This window comes from Alligator sinensis, unplaced genomic scaffold (genome assembly GCF_000455745.1).
Source record: "Alligator sinensis unplaced genomic scaffold, ASM45574v1 scaffold360_3, whole genome shotgun sequence".
Lineage (NCBI taxonomy): Eukaryota > Metazoa > Chordata > Crocodylia > Alligatoridae > Alligator > Alligator sinensis.
Genome location: NW_005841977.1, coordinates 2,473,301 through 2,490,944, shown reverse-complemented (window position 1 = coordinate 2,490,944; position 17,644 = coordinate 2,473,301). Strand labels below are relative to the sequence as shown.

At 43.5% G+C, this 17,644-nt stretch overlaps 1 protein-coding gene across 1 annotated transcript; it reads left to right on the top strand.

Moving 5' to 3' along the window:
• Window positions 1–4,942: 4,942 nt before the first annotated feature.
• Window positions 4,943–14,631, top strand: LOC102379592 (serine protease inhibitor Kazal-type 6-like). Its single transcript, XM_006021103.3, has 4 exons — window positions 4,943–5,039; window positions 7,497–7,522; window positions 10,046–10,173; window positions 13,665–14,631. Exons 1-4 carry the CDS (start codon window positions 4,985–4,987, stop codon window positions 13,708–13,710), a joined length of 255 nt encoding a protein of 84 aa, XP_006021165.2. The 5' UTR covers window positions 4,943–4,984; the 3' UTR covers window positions 13,711–14,631.
• Window positions 14,632–17,644: the final 3,013 nt, after the last annotated feature.

Below are 17,644 nucleotides of genomic sequence, written 5' to 3'. Positions count from 1 at the left end.
CTCTGAATCGAATCAGCAACTGAAGCTTCACACAGCCCTACTGTGTAGACAAAACCTTGGCTGGGATGATTTAGTTGGGAATGTTCCTGCTTTGAGCAGGGGATTGGACTAGATGGCTTCCTGAGGTCCCTTCCAACCCAGATTTTCTATGATTCTGTCATTCTAAATATGTTAACAAATCAGAGTCCAGCAAACATCACCAAAAATGATTAAAGGCCTGTGAAACATGATGTAGGAGGACAGGCTGATGGAACTAGGAATTTAGTTTGGAGAAATGAAAATTGAGGTGGGATTTGATAACTGTCTTCAAGGCTAGTTATAAAGAGGATGGAAACAAACTATTCTCTGTGGCCACAAAGGACAGCACAAGGAACCATCGTCTTATATTGCAACAAGGGAAATTTAGATTAGATAGTAAGACAAAGTTTCTTAGTATGAGGGTAGTTAAGCATAGAGAGATGTTGTGGAATCTCTATTCTTGGAAGTTTTTAAGAGCAGGTTAGATAGATACTCAACTGGGATGGCTTAATCAAGACTGATCCTTCCTTGAGCTTCTGGTTGAACTAGATGACCTCCTCAGATCTCTTTCAGCCCTACTTTTCTATTATTTCTATTACATCAATAGAATCGTCTCTTGCTTTGTCCTTAGGCTTGATCTCTCCAATCACAAGGAAGAGCACCTTTCATCCTCCTCCCAAGGGTGTGAAAGCCAGCAGAACTCGTCTTCCTTTAGGCAAGTGATTTGGCATAGACATGTTCCTTAGGAAATATGTAATTGGGATTTGCAGGCCATTCCTTTTATTGAGCAAGGTTTTGCTATTTGACACTATGCTCCATTAATTGTATGTGGGTGGACACAGCATCTACCCATATGCAACAAATTGCAGCAGCCTGGACGTTGGCTCTATATACAAACACTTACCTAAATAACTAAATGGTTTTCATTCATACCTTCTTTCATGTTTTTGTACAGCTTTGTAGATAACTCATGTATTGCTGTCTGGGTGCACGCAGAACCACATTGAAATAAAATGACTGACTTTCTATTGCAGTGCAAGTCTGTGTGTGACGAAGGCGTAAGTTTTTGTTTGAGGATGCATAGCACCCCTTTACATTACTAGCTATCCTCATTTAAAAGTATGCAGTCACACAGGCAGGAAACATTCCTGCCTGTGGATTCTTTCTGGAATGCAGGAAGGTAGCATCCTCCCTTGTGAAACAAAACTAATTTTGATAAATTAAGATTTAGCAATTATTGGACAGATTTGAGTTGCAGTGAGTGAGGACCAATATGCCCAGCCATGAAGGGCCCTCTGCCACTTCCATGAAAGCATACATTATATAGACATGACAAATTCAGAGAAGAAAATTTCAGTCGCTGAGAGATTGTTTGTATATATACACATGTATCTCAGCTGGTCTTTGCAAGGTCTTTCAGAAAAGCTCCCATTAACTTTTACATGAATAATTTGAATATTTGCTGGCTGTTTATGCTGGCATTTACTTCAGTGGGACTTCTCATTTGCTTGAAATTATAAATCAATCTGAAGGGATAAGAAGGTAGGGAAGGTCCTCTAGTGAAGTATATAGCTCTGTCATAGATGTGTATATTCAAAACTGTTCTTAGAAAGAAATGCTTGCCTCGGTCAAGTCAGTTGCAAATCTCTGTTTATTTCAATCAAGCTGGAATTTGAATCTAAAGCAAATAGAATAGGTCAGCTATAGGAATGATAATGATACATATTCATATTCTCCTTAGAAGTCATATTAAATATTATTAACTATATCTGAACATTCATTTATTTGCAAAAGATATTGTTCTAAGTGACTAAGGACCTCAGAGAATTATGCCACTGTAAGACCTCTCATAGCTTTCTATTTTTTTAATTGGAATATTTTAGCTAGTTACTATTTACACAGCTAGAAATGTTTAATCTAAATGACTATCATCTATGAGATCAGCTATATATGAAGCATGTTACAGAAAATGCCAAAGTCTGTGCAAGGTCTTGAAGAAAAGCTCAGAAGAAGCCTTGTTTGCATGCTTTGAATATTAGTATTGACATAAGCAAGCATTCTCTTTCACTTAAAATTATACAGACATGGCATTTAAGTATCTTACTGAATCTGGCTGTAGTGAATGCTCTTTAGTGGTCACTGGTAAAGGCTGAGATTTTGTATCTGTATGTCATCTCATTTTGGAAAGTGAAACCTCTCCAGTCTCTCATATTGTTTATGATGGCTTTTTCTCTTGCAGTTTTAACATTTATATTTCAAAATGCTGGAAATGTCAGAACTTCAGATGACCCTGTGGATTCAGTTAAGCAGTAAACCTAAATTTCCCATCAGTGTTGTATCCTTCTTTCTGAATGATAACTACTCATAAAGGCTAACGTTAAGAAAATGAACATTAATTTAATTCTGATGCATTAGCTAATAGCAGTAGCTTTAGTAAGTTAGCCTTCACAGTAATCCTTAGTGAGCCTTAGCAGTAAGAGATTGTCACTAAAGGGGATCCAATGCAATGTGACAGACCTCAGGAATTCTTAATAGACAAACCCTTAAAACATTGTTTAGATAAAACCACTAGATAAAACTGCAGGTTCAGTTCTTCTGACATCTTCTCTCCCTGTAAAAACCTCACATCATCCCAATTCAAGAGTGAGCAAATCAGAGTATCTGTATTCTTCTGTGAGGACAGCTGGATGGAGATTTTGGTTGCATCAGGCAGTACACTCCAGGACACAGCAGGCACAACAATTAGGCAACAAGACATAAGCAAATTAAGAGGTTTCCTCATACCAAAGTGTCAAGGAAACTCTGTATTCTGTCAGGCTGCAATTTTAACATCTTGGGATGGTGTCATGAATCTTAGGCTTAACTGAATACTGTTTAGAAACAAATAGCTCAATTTTCTCTCAAGTTTTGCTAACATTGCCTAATGGTGAGATATGTCAGCAGCAGAGAAGGATCATAGCAAGCAATACTTACCCCTGTAAACTGGGATTCAAAGAAAGACACGCCCCTGTTGAGGCTTTTCCAGAACAAAACCTGATTGATGTGCAGAAAGAAAAACTGGACCAGTTTCTATTGTTTCATAGTTTCATAGTTGATAGGGTCGGAAGGGACCTGAGCAGATCATCAAGTCTGACTCTCACCTTTTGTGCGGGATGTTGTAACATCCCACCTTTTGTGAATTGCTTTTTATGGGGATGTGCACTGACCACAAACTATGAGTATTTTAGAAAAAGTTGGGCTTTAAAATTCATGAAATTCAGAACATATAAATTAAGATATACCTAAAGGCACCAGAAACAGAGCAAAAATTTCCTCCATCTTTATCTACTTGTTCTTCACTGTTGAGTCTGTATGGAGTTGCCTGTTGGAGGGTCAAACATAGACATGACTAGCACAGGTGCTGTTGTACCACCCTGCCCGCCTTCAGTGCCTTGACCAAAAGGGAGAGGGAGCATCCAAACATGGCCAGAATGGCAGCCAACAAACGTGGTCCAAAAACCCTGGCTGCTTTTATCACTGCATGGGGTCCCCAGAGGCTGTCATTCTGGTTCCCCCAATATATCAACACTCAGAGCTGGTGCCCTGCCCTAATTAAGCTACCTGGGTAAAATGAGCAGCCATGATAAACGCAGATATAAAATAGTGAATACTCTGGTGTTGCACATAAATGCCAAATGAATCTTCCATCACTCTTATTAACAGTCACCAAATGAAATTAAATCCACTTAGGAAATTTAAGGATACTGAAAAATTTAATCGTTAACCTCTTTTCCTGGCATGTGTGGTGTTGACCCCTAAAGTCAATTTGGGGATAGAGGCTTTCTTTCGACAGCCCCTGTTCTTATGCAAAACTAGTCCTTCAATAGAGTGAATGCAGAAGCAATCTTTATTAACATTCTCCAATTTTGAACAGTTCTAGCACATAAAGAAAAACATAATACACATCTATATATTGTTTTATGATCCAGACAGAAATAAGCGGTCTTACAACTTAGAATATCTAGATCTTAAAATCCTATGTATTTCTCACACAAGGCCAGCCTATTAGGGAGACTTTACCCAAATCCAAGACTAAGTTCTAAAGAGGCGTTGGATCTTTATTAAGTCTACAGATGAAAACCTCAGCAAAGGATACCAGAGGAATGTATCTCAGAGCATTGGGCCCCTTCTTATTCCCTACCTCAAACATTACAACATTACTTGATAGAAACTTTGACAAATATGGTCATCCTGCTGATCAGGCTAGAATACACCAACCTGAGACCTTAATCAAGATTTGATGCCCTAAGACTGGTTAATCTTTTCAAGAAGTTTCTCTCACATATGTCTCAGTTCCTTTTACACTACTTCCCTTAGTCTCATCTATGCTAGCATGGTGTAATTTAAAGTTAACACAGCTTAAAACTTACTAAAGCTACTGTAATGCAAGCTAAAAGGAATCTAGCTCAACACAAAAGTCTACAGTAGAACATGACCAATGGGAATCAGTTTGTTCCACTGTAAATCCATTTGGAGGAGTCATGTACAGCTGAGTCACTGAAGCAGTAACAGGTGGGCCATGATTACCCAAGCTATTGAGTCACTGTTTATAAAAATGCAGGACAATGCAAATGCAGTGATAATCTTTGACATGAAGATAGTCCAATATCCAATGCAATTCCCTTATCATTAAGTTCAGACTGACTCCTGTGTTTGCTCTGCACTTACAGAGAAGTAGCTAAAGGCAAACAGAAAGCCAGGCAGCGTGTCAGGCACCACCCTGCCCTGCCTTCTGCCTGTACTTAGCAAGATCACGTTTTAAAAATGTTACATACAGGCTGGCACTACTCAGTGGGTTACACCCTGTCTCTGCTCTTTGTCAATTCCCATGAATGATTTCATAACCAAGAAGACATATATATGTAATCTCTTTGTAGAAGGACAGAGCACTGACAGCTGTGAAACAGGCCAGATTGTCACCAGCACCATGAAGATAACAGGGGTTCTCTTGCTCCTCACTCTGGCAGCTTTCTGCTTATCAAGTACGTAACTTTTGTTGCTCCCTGGCAAGCTGTAGAAACGGCAGGTGCCACAATGTGTGGTGCTTTATACAATTTTGTTCATCCAGACAAGATTCTAGGCAGAGAGAAAAGAGACCTTTTGATCTAGGGAGTTCCTCTCTCTGGGCTAATGCAGGGGCTTGATCTTTTTCTATTCAAATGGAAAAAATGATGAAGCCTGGCTAAGTGTTAGCATTTAAATGCTTCAGGGGAGCTGCATTGATTAGCAGGATGGTAATTACTGGTGGCTGGGCTAAAAGAAAAGCAAAGCAAGTGAACTCTTCCTTGGTCACACCAGACAGCAAGCAGTATCTAACCATGTTTAATGGGTTTGAGTAGTAGGAGCCTATTCTTTGTGGTGATGTAGATTTGGATGAGTCCAGTAATCTGTTTAAGAGGTAGTTAAGGCAGCATGACTTGATGGTGGTATCTTTTACATGATGTTAGTTTCCCTGGTTAGTGATAGATTCAGTATGGGAGAGGGAGAAGAGAAGCATGGGGGAGCACAAGCTGTAATGTGGTGCAATACGGAGCTAGTCAGGAAATGGATAGTACATCCTGCAGGAGTTCCTTTGGGGTGAGATTTTGATATGCTCTGAGTTGGGCCAACAATGACATTACTACGGGTGTGAGAAATGGGCCGTATTCGATTCGGATTTGGCCCAAATCGGGGACAGTGATTCGATTCATTGATTCGGATCACTGTCCCCAATTCGGCTTGGCCGAATCTAAATCTGAAGATTCAATGCTAATTCAGAGAATCAGAGATTTGGCCATAGACACAGTTTTAAATGTTTTTTCTACATACCTTCAGGTACCAGGTGTGGCTTGTGAATGCTGCAATGCTGGGGCAGATGGAGCATCCCACAGGAGCTTGGGGGGCGGGGGGGAGGGGGCATGCTCAGCAGCAAACCCAGAAGTGGACTGGAACTACTTCCAGTCCACTTCCGGGTCCACTGCCAAGCGCACCACAGCCGCCCCCCCTCCCCGGTGCCCCCTGGCTCAGCAATCACCACAAGGGGACCCTGGGTGCTTCCCCAGACCCAGGAGGCACCAGTCACCGAGGTGGGGGCATGCAGGGGGAGCCCCCGCACATTCCCCAGTGGTCCTGGAAATGCTTCCAGTCCACTTACGGGTCTGCTGCCAAGTGCGCTGGGGATCCCCCACGCTCCTGTAGGATGCTCCATCTGCCCCAGCATCTCAGCATTCACGAGCCTCCTGCTACCTCGAGGTACGTAGAAAAAACATTTAAAGCTGTGTCTATATCCGAATCACCAAATCTTTCCAAATCTCTCTGAATTGATTCGGAGAGATTAAAGGGTCTCCTGATTTGATTCAGATTTGAAGATTTGGCCACCGAATCAAGCCAAATCTTCACCAAATCGAATCAGGGACCAAAGCTTTGCACAGCCCTAGAACTTACTACCGCTGTTTTGCAGAATAAACATTTAAAACAAAAATCAATTTGGAAACAGTGAAGCAACCTTCTCTTGTCCTTTCGTTTCAAGATTATAGTATGTTACATTGCAAAAGCTAAATATAATGACAATGTCAAAACAAAACAAGACATTCAAGACAAAATTACCCCATTTCTGTTCTGAATAGTTCTGAAATTTCCCTATTGAACAGTTTATTGAAATCAGCATGTCCACATTAAATATTTCAGGTTCAGTGAATCAGAATTTTTGGATAGAGAACTGTTTCAGGAAAAAAGTTTGATCTGCTCTGGTGTCTCTGTTTTTCGCAGTTTATCTTGAACCTATATGCCTTTCAATTAGATTGCAAGATCTTTGGGGCAGGCAGGTACAAGAACACATTTGGCAACAGCCAGTTCAGATCAGGAATGCATGTATCTACATTTTATTAGAAGTGGTGGAACCTGATCCAGTTCCAGAATGATGCAAACATCAATGTAGTTTTGGTGAACTTGGTGATATATAAGAGAATGAAACATCTGACACAAGGCCTGTGCATTATTTATGCTACTCACTTCCCTTTTTTGATTTTAACTGATCACTGGCTGTGTTAATAAAGAAAATTTCAGTAGAAACTGTTGTTGTTTGTGCATTTTGGGACATACTCCACTCAACCAGGAACATTATAATTTGTGGATATTGCGTACAGAGCACTTTGGCGTCTCTTACTCTTTGAAAGTCAAGGCTATTACAGAAGAGATCATACAGCAAACAGAACTCTAAAAAAAAAAAAAAAAAATTAGTATGTCACCAAAATGTGGAAGTGCCTTATACAAATAGTAGCTGATTTCCTTCTGTGAAGTGTAATTACTGCTGCTATCTATTATTTATACTGAAAAATTCTGCCATCATTTACTTAAAAGTTTGTGAGGAGGATTATAGATGATCCTTGTGCACCAAGCTGCCCAGTATGTCGAACTACTCCTGGCTGTGTTTGATCATTGTGTCTATGATTTTGTTTCAGGTGCTACCTGTGAAACTAGGAAAGAGGTGAGTCATTGTTCTTCAGTTCTATTAGGGGAAGGCAGGAATGAGCCCCAGAAATAAATGTATCCCTCAGCAACAAAACACTGCTTACATATGAATAGAGACAGATCCTTCGGTAACATGAGGGATGAGTCAAAGTGCAGGATCACAGGGAGTCACATGTGTGCTGCCTCCAACAATCATATGATTGTACCCAATCTCTAATACCTCAACATGCAGGTTAATGCACCACAAACTAGTAAGAGTCCAGACAGCTCCAGCACAGTCTCTTAGTCCCAAACTGGCCACCTTCCCTCTTACAGCAGTGCTGATCCTGCAGTCTTGGAATGCTGCCCTGGCTCTGCCTCCATAATCCCTTTGTTGATGGAGAGCCCCCTACCAAGCTACATTGCTTTCTTAGCTGAAGTGCAATAGTTTCTCAGGTCATGCTGCATTTGTTTGGCTACTTCCACTAGCAGCAGCATCCATCAGTACTTTACAATGGTTTTTAGGTACAGAGATACACCTCTCTACCACCCTAGTGCCAGCCAAATGGGCCAGAATCAATTAGATGTCCTATAACCAGTCCCTTGTCCAAACTCTGGACATTCCTCTTCTCTCTTTAACCAGGAATGAGCCAGCAGGAGAAATCTCAGGCTACAATTTCTTCCCAGGCCCTAATTAATTACAGCTCAGGAAGATCGTTTAAAAAGGACATGGTGAGGGGGGATGAAGATGGACACACAAACACATCATCATAGGGTTGGAAGGAACCCAAGCATCATATTGTCCACATTCCCACCCTGAATGAATGTAAAATATGTTATTCCTATACTAACCCAAGCATGGGCAGATCTAGGTTTTTTTAAAAGAGGGGTACAGATGCTAAGGTGCATCACCATATATAAAACAACACACATTTTTCTCTAGTTAAAAATAAACCAGGAGCTTTACAATATGCAAGGGGCCTAGGACTAAATTAGTCAATGTAAGACCGAAGCAAAAACAAATATATCTTTATTGGAATGAGGTAAAAATAGCCTGCAATGTGGTGAAATAGGAGCTGTGTTACTAGGAGCAGCTAACAGACCATAGAATTGCAGAAGAAAGGGTAGCTTGAGAGAGGGTCATTAACACCTGTGGAATGAAAAGTTTAGGAGGAATCAGGTAGATGATAATGAGCCATGAATTCAATTGACTCCCTAAGTGCTGCCTGAATAGAAATATTGCTTCCACTGCCAGGCAGTCCCCTTTGGGTGGACCAGAAAAGCAGGGGTACTGGTCCCCGTCCCCTACCTCTCCCTTCAGATCTGCCACCGATCCCAGGCAAAGCCATATCTGGATCTAGTTCTAGTTCTAGATCCAGGTTTAGATCCAGATCCATTTTGAGTGAAATCCTGGCAGGACTGCAGTCAATGGCAAACCTCCTACTGACTTCCCTGGACTCAGGATTTCACCTTTTACCTTACTTGCTAAATAGGATCTTTCATCATCACAGGGGAGTCCTTGATAAACAGAACATAGGGCCCTGATCAGTAAGGTAATTAATCACATGGCTGGTAGTTCAGGTCAGAGAAAGGTAGGTGGTTTAATATCTGTTGTGCTATCCACAGTTTGGTATAGGATTCCACAGTTAACATCGTACTCAGGTAGATTTGAACTGAGATGTTTCATTCAAGAATCTTTATCATTAATAGCTAAAAGCTGTACAATAACTGAAAGATGCCTACCAGCATATTTAACCACAGAATTTGTCCTCTCTCAATTCCAAGTTGGGAGGTTCTGCTGTCAGAGATAAGAGGAGGTAATTTATAGGCACGCTGGAAACCAAAGTCTCCCAGAATGCCTTACAATAAAGAAGAACTCACAATGACACCTGATAGTATAGTTTTTCATACAAACCTTTGTGAAATATTTTCCATTTTCTTTGCCCTTGAAATCCTTTCAAGCATGCCTCAGGTAACCACACAATGTTAGCCCTATTAGCATTGACAATATTAACCCAGAGATTTCGAACAGAAATCCAGTGTTAAAAACATTTTGACCTGTTATGGTCTTTTTGTGTTCTTTGCAACAGAAGAATCATTCTATTATTTTTCTGTACTCAAGAAACAAGAGAAAACTAAGAATTGGCATTTTCTGAGGGGTGCTTTGAGTTGAACAGCAGGTGCCTTGAGTCTAACAAGAAGTGTCTTGATTCTAAAAAGGTTGAGAACCACTGCCTTAGCAGAGCTACTGCCCTCTCTGTGGCCATCCTTTCCATACAAGCTAGCTCAGAGAGCTGGCAGAGTCCATAGAGATGTCATATATCTGGCTCTGTTGATCTCAGATATTCCTTGTCAGTGGAAAAGAATGGTGTTTTAATTGTTCCTGGTTCGATAGGTAGCAGTCAAACAGTCAGCTGATATAAAAAGTTTAACTCCACTGATTTTCTGACTTACATCTGTTGAATATCTGGTCCAGAAAGCTGACAAGTCCATTGCCATCGTACTCATAAAGGAGAGGAATGAAGGGGTTTAAAATGAAATGATGTAACTGTGTTTGCAGGTTGACTGCAGTGAGTATCAGCCTCTTGGGAGAAGCAAACCTGTCTACTGCGTAAGGGTCTATGACCCCTGTTGTGGCTCTGATGGCAAAACCTATAGCAACAAGTGTTCCTTCTGTAAAGCAGTCTTGTAAGTACAGAAAGTAGTAACTATGTTCTATGTGGACAAACTTTCCACCCCTGAGCTCTATTGCCCAGGGGACAGTTCTGGCACAAAGGCAACTCCCCCCCCACCACCACCCAAGGGTGTGACCTTCCCAACCCCAGAGGGTGTGACCTTCCTATCCCCAGGGGTGCAAACCTGGGCAAACAGCCTGCTGAGCACATAGACAAGTTGCAGGGTATGGATGGGCCCAGGAGTGGGGTCAGGGGGAGGTGGGGGAGGAAACAAGGTAGGGGGCTGGATCAGGTCCCCATGAGCTGGGGCTTCCTTCCCAGGGAAGTGGCAGTTGCTCTCCCAAAAGTGTCTTCCCTCACTGCTCCCACCCCCCAGCCACCCCAGGAAGTATGACCAGCACACCCCACAACCCAATCCCAAATCCCAATTTAGTAAAACATGAGACCTTCTTTAGCCTTTATTCCTTTTTAATTTTTTTTTTTATTTCTCTTTATGTTATCCTTCAGTGCAGACGTGGCTGGTGAACTCATACTGGTGGGGTGGGTGGAGTAGCACACAGGAACCAGGGGGAAGAGGAGTTTTGCAGCCAGCCAGGAGCAGCATGGGGTTTGCAGCTGGCAAGGAGCAGGGGGGTTTGCCGCCTCCTCACTCCCAGCTTGAGCGCTCAGCCCCCTCCACCGCCCTGCTCCCAGCCAGCTAGAAACCCCACCCCGCTCCCAGTCAGCTGCAAGCCTCCCCCCTCCCATGTGCCTCTCCACCAATCTGAGTTCACCAGCCATGCTTGCTTCAGTGGATGACTTCTTCCATTTCACCACCCTTTCCCCACCCCATTTCTTTTCCACCTCCCAGGTACCACTTGTTCTCTTAGGGGAAATGCCCCATTTCCCTTCCCACGGCCAGGATCAGATTCCCTGTGATGTTTTCCCTTAACCCCGGAGTCTGCTCTTAACTGTACTCTCCACCCACCTCCTGGGGTTATATCAGGAGAAATCGGGGAATCTGGAGATTGCCAAACAAGAGGGGGAAGAGCCTCCGGCTCCGGACAGTCCAGGACAGGATTTACAGTTGGTTCAATGAAAGCCATCTCACTTCCCCGAACCCCCTCCCCCAATCCACATTCCTCCAAAACCTTTCTATTTCTACAAAGAGACATAAACGCTTGCGCATACATCAATTCCTCCCATTTACCATTCTGCCGGCAGAACAAAATCAATTGTAAGATAGTATTATAATTAACACTTCCCTCCGGAGGCCAATGTTCTTGATCATCTAGCTGATAGCGTGGCCACGCAGTTTCACAGAAGAATTTAGCTTTCTTCCTAGTCATAGGATCTCCACCAAACTCTGCCCAATGTCCCAATGCACAAGAGAGGGGGGTACATTTCCTAACCTTACTGTTAATAGTACCCATCTCAGGGCTGCCTTCCCGGTCCTGACCGTCCGACTTACCTGGGATCCAGGGATCTGTTCTTAGTCCTCGTCCTCACAGGGGAAAAATCACTGGTCTTGGACTCGGGCCAGACAGAATACTTACAGAGATAATCCCAGGCAGGCGTGCTGACGGTAGGCCTTATGCCCTTTCTACCCTCTCACCCAGGTGCCTGTTACTGATACTTTCACTCTATGACTTTGCACCGTTAGGCTACTGCCGCCTCAGCAATCCAGCTCCCCCTGAAACAAAAGTCTCACCGGGAAAAGAGATCCCGGGGCGCGCCTGACATTTGATAAGGAAGAGCTGTGTCTGGTCATCAGCTAGTCCGGGCAAAGTTATCTAAGACAGTCCTATCTGGGGTGCCAAAAACTGTTGAGCCCCAGCTCAAGTCTGGGATCGTGCCCGGTATGCAAAAGCCAATAAAGATACCAGGGGTGAAAGTATAAAGATTTATTGCTAGCAATACAAGGTGCAAGCGGAATAATTTCACGTAACAAGCACACAGAGTCTTAATTATGAGCATCTTTTATACAGGAGTATTGGACCTTCATAAGCATTCTTGTTTGCTAATTGGTTATAAGGGAGTGATGCAAGGAGTTCTTTACTGCGCATGTCTCTATACCTGTGTTTTAGCTATGTATCTCATTTCCATACATGTATGTTTCATTAGCATACTTTCTCCCCACCTAGGGGTGTGAATCTTAATATTTAAATCAGCTCTTTGCCCTACTCCACTAATTTTATTTTTGTTTTCAAGTCTCCTTTATTTAAGACTGTCTTCTCCTTATCATTGCAATTGAGCATTAGTTACAGAACAGAGACTTTTGCTTGGGCTATGTGTAGTGGTTTCTAGGTCAAACCTAACAATTTCATTACCCAACTCCATCCTATTAACTCTCACCCTCCCAGCTTTATGTTCCTGCCCCCACCTCTCACATACCCCCACCTTAGCAGCCCTGTTGTGGCAATTCAAAGCTGTGGCTCCTAGTCAGGCCCCTGCTCACCAGGCCTCTAATGGCAAATCACAGCTGTTCAGATGGAGGACAGTCAGAGAAGGTTTTTAGCCTTAAGATGTGACTGCTCCAAACTTGAGCTAGCACTAACACCTGTCATTCGAGCAGCAAAAAGTGTAACATGTAACAAGGCCCTAGGTGTGAGGCAAGTAGATTGGGTAGCCCATGCAGTAACCGAATCTATGCTCAGAACTGTAACCACAGTTTCCATATTTAGTTAAAATACAGTTTGTTACTTTAATTTTCCTGTAATTGAATGTTCTGAATTCATGTAGAATCTTTGGAGCAAAATGCTGCAAAAAGAAGGCTGTATTTCAACATTTCTGGCACATCACAGAAAGAGAACCTTTTCTTGTAAAATTTCCCATCCAGTTTTTCAGACCCTAGAAGTTTTGATAGTCAGCATAAACATCCTTATTACAATCTTTGAAGGGAAAAGTAGTAGCTCTGAATGTTGATTTGATAGAAAATTGCAAATTCGCATAGCATTTCCTATCAGCAAGTGGTGTTAGTCTGGGATTTAAGTTAGGATTACCATCCATTTGGGTTTTCCCAGACATGTCCTCTTTTTCAGCCTCCTGTCCTCATGTCTGGGCAGGTTTTTAAAATGCGAGCAAATGTCTGGGTTTTTGCTTTGCCTTTGCTTTCCTGGGAACTAGAAGCTTGGCTGCTTCGGGCTGGGAGCAGCGGGCAAGGTGATTGGCTGTCAGGGGTCATGTGCTCTGTGCACTGGCCCAGGCAGGTAGGAGACAGTGTGTGTGTGTGTGTGTGTGTGTGTGTGTGTGTGTGTGTGTGTGTGTGTGTAAGCATGCATGCAGGATCTCCACGGGCATCAGGGCTGGGGGTCGGGAGTGAGGGGGACCAGCAGGGCAGGGGGTTTAGGAGTGAGGGGCAGAGGCAAGGCACAGGTATATCACTGCCCCCGCCTCTGGCCCTCTCCCCCACAGGTGTCCTCTTTTTTGATACTGGAAATATGGTAACCTTATTCAGTGAAATTATAATCTGGAACATGAAGTCACTGTCTCTAATTATTCCTCTGACCTTCCCTTTTCTTGCAGGCAAAGTGAAGGAAAGCTTCGTCTGAAACAAGCTGGTGCTTGTTGAATGAATCTGCAATACCACCGAGTGCTGAACTCCCCATTATGCTATTACACTGGATAAGATCACTGGATCACATCATAGCATTTTTGCTATTATTTTCATCTGTCCTTTGTCAGCATTAGTGCAAAAGGTGGAAACTAGTTGAAGACCCTCCTCTCTTTGTCATTAGCTGCTTCTTCCAGCTGTTCTGTTGTTTTAAGATCAACTGCTCTGGCCTCTGTACTAAAGAACCTTCTTAAGGTTTCTCACGGGACCTTTGTTTCCTCACACTTGTTGTTTCCCAGTTGATGGCTTTATAAGGAAGTCTGTGGGTTGGCTTCTGGAGTACAAATCTCTTCAGCACTTCCTTTGGTTTGTGGTAGAGCCAGGCTGCCAATTGGTGATTTCTTACATTTCCTTGTGATTAAGTCTTTCCGTCTAATACCCAGAGTCTCTGGGAGGCACATGGCTTGAAAGCAGCTAATTTCCTGCCTAATATTTTGGTTGCTCTTCAGCTCTCACAGCTCTCACAGCTACATACTAACTCCAAGACGGAGAATTCTACAGAACAAAAGGTCTAATATCAATAACACGTACTAACTGATCCTGTTTATTATAAACTATAATGCCCTCTACCAACATTACGTATTCCATACATTTTTGCTAAGAGAAAATGATGCAAACAAAAAACAATGGACAAAACATGGGCATGGAGGCTGCTGTCTGTACATGAGCATGCTCTGATGTGCTGGAATTCCAGCTTGTTGGATTTTTTTTTTAAATCCAAATTCTTTGATTAAAAACTACCAAAATCCACGTTTTTCTGCAATTAAAATGAACTGCCACTATGTACTAGTATCAGTTGAGCACAATGTGCTATTGAAATATTTACATTTTTAAAACAAATTGGAAGTCTACCAGTGCCTCAATCACTGTAATAAAATAAATTCTAAATACCTACAAATTTTGGCATTTGATTTTGGGATTTTTTATCATGGAAAATCAGAGCATCCCTGTCCCCTTTGCTCACCAGGATGTGGGGCCAGGTGTGGCTGTCCCCCCACTGCTTTGTGGCACTGAGCAGCCCTGATATGCTGGCACTCTCCCCATGTCATTGCCCCTTACTCCCCATCCACAGCCCCCCAGCAGTTCTGGTGCTCCTCATTCCCCACCCACAGCCTCCTGGGCCTGCGGGTGCCTCTCATTTCCCATCCACAGCCCCCCCACTCCGCCCCCCCCAGTTCTGGCAGTGCCCCTCACTCCTGACCCATAACCTTCTGGCCCTGCTGGTGCCCCTCATACCCTCCCACCCCACCCATGCCCCCCAAGCCCTGCCACAAGGGGCCCCCAGCTGCTAGGCCTATGGAGCCAAGGACCAAGGTCCACCGCCGCCCCCCCCGAAGCACTGGCGGCACTTCCGGTTTTTCCAGTGGCACTCCTGGGCTCAGCAATCGGCCACTCGGCCCCCCCTGTGGGCAATCAGCCACTGGTGTCCCCCACAAAGCCAAGAAGCACCAGTCACCCATGTCTCAGATAATCCACCAGCAGCTCTGTCCCAATCCCTACCCAAGCCCTGAGGCTGTGCTTTCTTACCCCAGCCCTAAGCTCCATGCACCCTCCTGGCTGGGCAGTACCTCCAAACTCCCTGCCAAAGTCCCTCCCTCCCACCCCCACTATGGGAGTGCCTCAACTCCCTCCGCCCCCACTCTCAACTTACCTGCAGAGAGCTGCTCTTCATGCTGCCTGGCTACCACATGCACATTTGCACACACACCTGCATATGATGCCCCCTACCTGATCGCCTTCCTCCCACTCCCCTCAGCCCCTTGCAGGCTGGAACTCTTTCTCCTTAGAAAGAGAGAATCCACTTTTTTCTCCTTAAAATGAGAAAAATCATGTTTTGCAGCATTTTTCCACAGGGAATGGAAAACCTGGATCCCTGGTGATTGGAAACTGATTTATGTCTGTAATAGAACAGAAGTTTAGCACACAAAACCAGTTTATATCCATAGCAGAACAGAAGTTCTGCACATATAGACTTGTTTAAAAATGGCAGAACTTGGTCTGAGAATTGCCCCCCTCCCACCACCACAGAAGGGCAAATGTGTGTTTTGTTCACCACTGATCTAAACTATGCCACTTACAGAAAACCATGTAATTTAGATCAATTTTGCCTTTGGCTTTTTGAATGTCTGTACCTAGCCAAAATGATTATTCACCTATGGAAAATGTTAGCTTTTTATCAAAAATTTGACAACTGGAAATTTTCACGTTCTCAGGAGGCTGTTTTGTAATAAAACCCACTCTGACCAATTAAATTGATTTTTTTAAAATTTTTTTTGCATATGAAGATTACTGTTTGATAGAAGGACCATTCTTCATCCAAAAAAGTTGAGCAGAAAACTTATAAGCAGTTCTCAAGACCAATTATCAAAACAAACTGTGTAATGCCAATAACATGTAGTAATTGTCCCCCTTTACTGGAGAGTGCTGTACTATCTCATAACCTCTGTTTCACAGAATATTACAATACCCAAACAAAAAAAACCCCAAAACTATAACAATGACTAACTTCAACAGCAGCACTGCAGGAAATCCTTATGAAAGGTCTAAACATCAGAGAGCACTTTGCCCTGGATGTTGTCCAGAGCTGTCTGACTTAGTGGATTAAGCAGGGCATATATTCAAAATCTTAGGAGATCTCCATGGAAGGGGTTCTCTGTGGGAAACTCTAAAGGAGATGAAAGCCTCAATTCTTCTGGCAAGTTTGCTGCAGACAACAGGGTAGATAAATGCCTTATCTTATGTTTCTGCACTCATCCCGTTCTTAAATGAAGCATTCTCATTAGAGTGGCCAGCTGCCACTCTCCCTCATCAATACCAGCATGAACACAGTACTTAAAATGTGCTGACTTTACATAGCTACCTTTCTATGAAGTGGGCTCTCTAGTTACACTAAGCCCTTACTTTATGGTGGATCTGAAGGTCTTTGTCTCTTGTTGCCTGGCGTAAAGTCAGTTTGGTCAGATAGATTCCATTACAAATAAGGAACATTTGGGCCACTCCTGTCTTTCTTTATAGAGATCCTGAAGACATTTAACTGTTCCCTGAGAAATTTCCAAACCCCTAATACTTGAGACTGCATCAAACTACTGAAGCTTTTCAAACCTGGAACTTACCAGTCTGCACAAAACCCAGTAGCCACTGGCATAACCAAGTGGGGGAGACAGGGGCAACTGCCCTAGGCACTAACTTGAGGGGGCTGGGAGGGCAAAAAAGGAATAACTGCTGCCATCACCAGGGCATTTGCATTTGCAATTGCTGTGGCAACTAGAAGTCACCACTTCTGCTTTGCACCAGATGCCCAACCATGGCCCTACATTGCTGTATGCAACTCATAAAACCAAAAAAAACTGTTGCCAGAAAACTGTATGACAGGGGTCAGCAATCTGGCACTAGTAGCAGGACAAATTAAAACAGCTCAACCCCAAGGTATGGTTGGGGGCTGGACAAAACATCAACCCCTCACTGAAGTGAATGTGCTGACCTGATGCTGGAGCAAGACTTCCAATTATACAACAGGCTGACCTGCTACTCCTGCTTTCCCCAACACTGTCCCTGCAGAGCCCTCCCTGCTTTCTCAGCACTCTGCTTGACCCTCCAGCACCTAGATAGGCCCAGCTTGCCTCCCGCCAGCCCCCTGCCACTCCTGGCCACCTACCTGATCTCCATGGGCCTAATCCAGACTAACTGCCACCCCTCCATAGCTCCTGCTGAGTCAGTCTGGCCCTCAGCAGCCCATGCTGCATGGGGCTGGCACCAGGTATATCAGCCCTGAAGCAGACTCCTCCTCCCTCCATGACTTCAGCTTCTGCTTAGTGGGCTGGATAAAATCTCTTCATTATCCAGATCTGGTTTATAGGTTGCTGACCCCTGGCATATGATAAGGCAAAGAATC

What these genes read in the sequence shown, in the direction of transcription:
- LOC102379592 (XM_006021103.3), top strand. Translation starts at nt 4,985, where the DNA reads ATGAAGATAACAGGGGTTCTCTTGCTCCTCACTCTGGCAGCTTTCTGC. An exon ending in CCTGTGAAACTAGGAAAGAG is followed by an intron (nt 7,523 to 10,045) that starts GTGAGTCATTGT and finishes CTGTGTTTGCAG; the next exon opens with GTTGACTGCAGTGAGTATCA. An exon ending in TCCTTCTGTAAAGCAGTCTT is followed by an intron (nt 10,174 to 13,664) that starts GTAAGTACAGAA and finishes CTTTTCTTGCAG; the next exon opens with GCAAAGTGAAGGAAAGCTTC.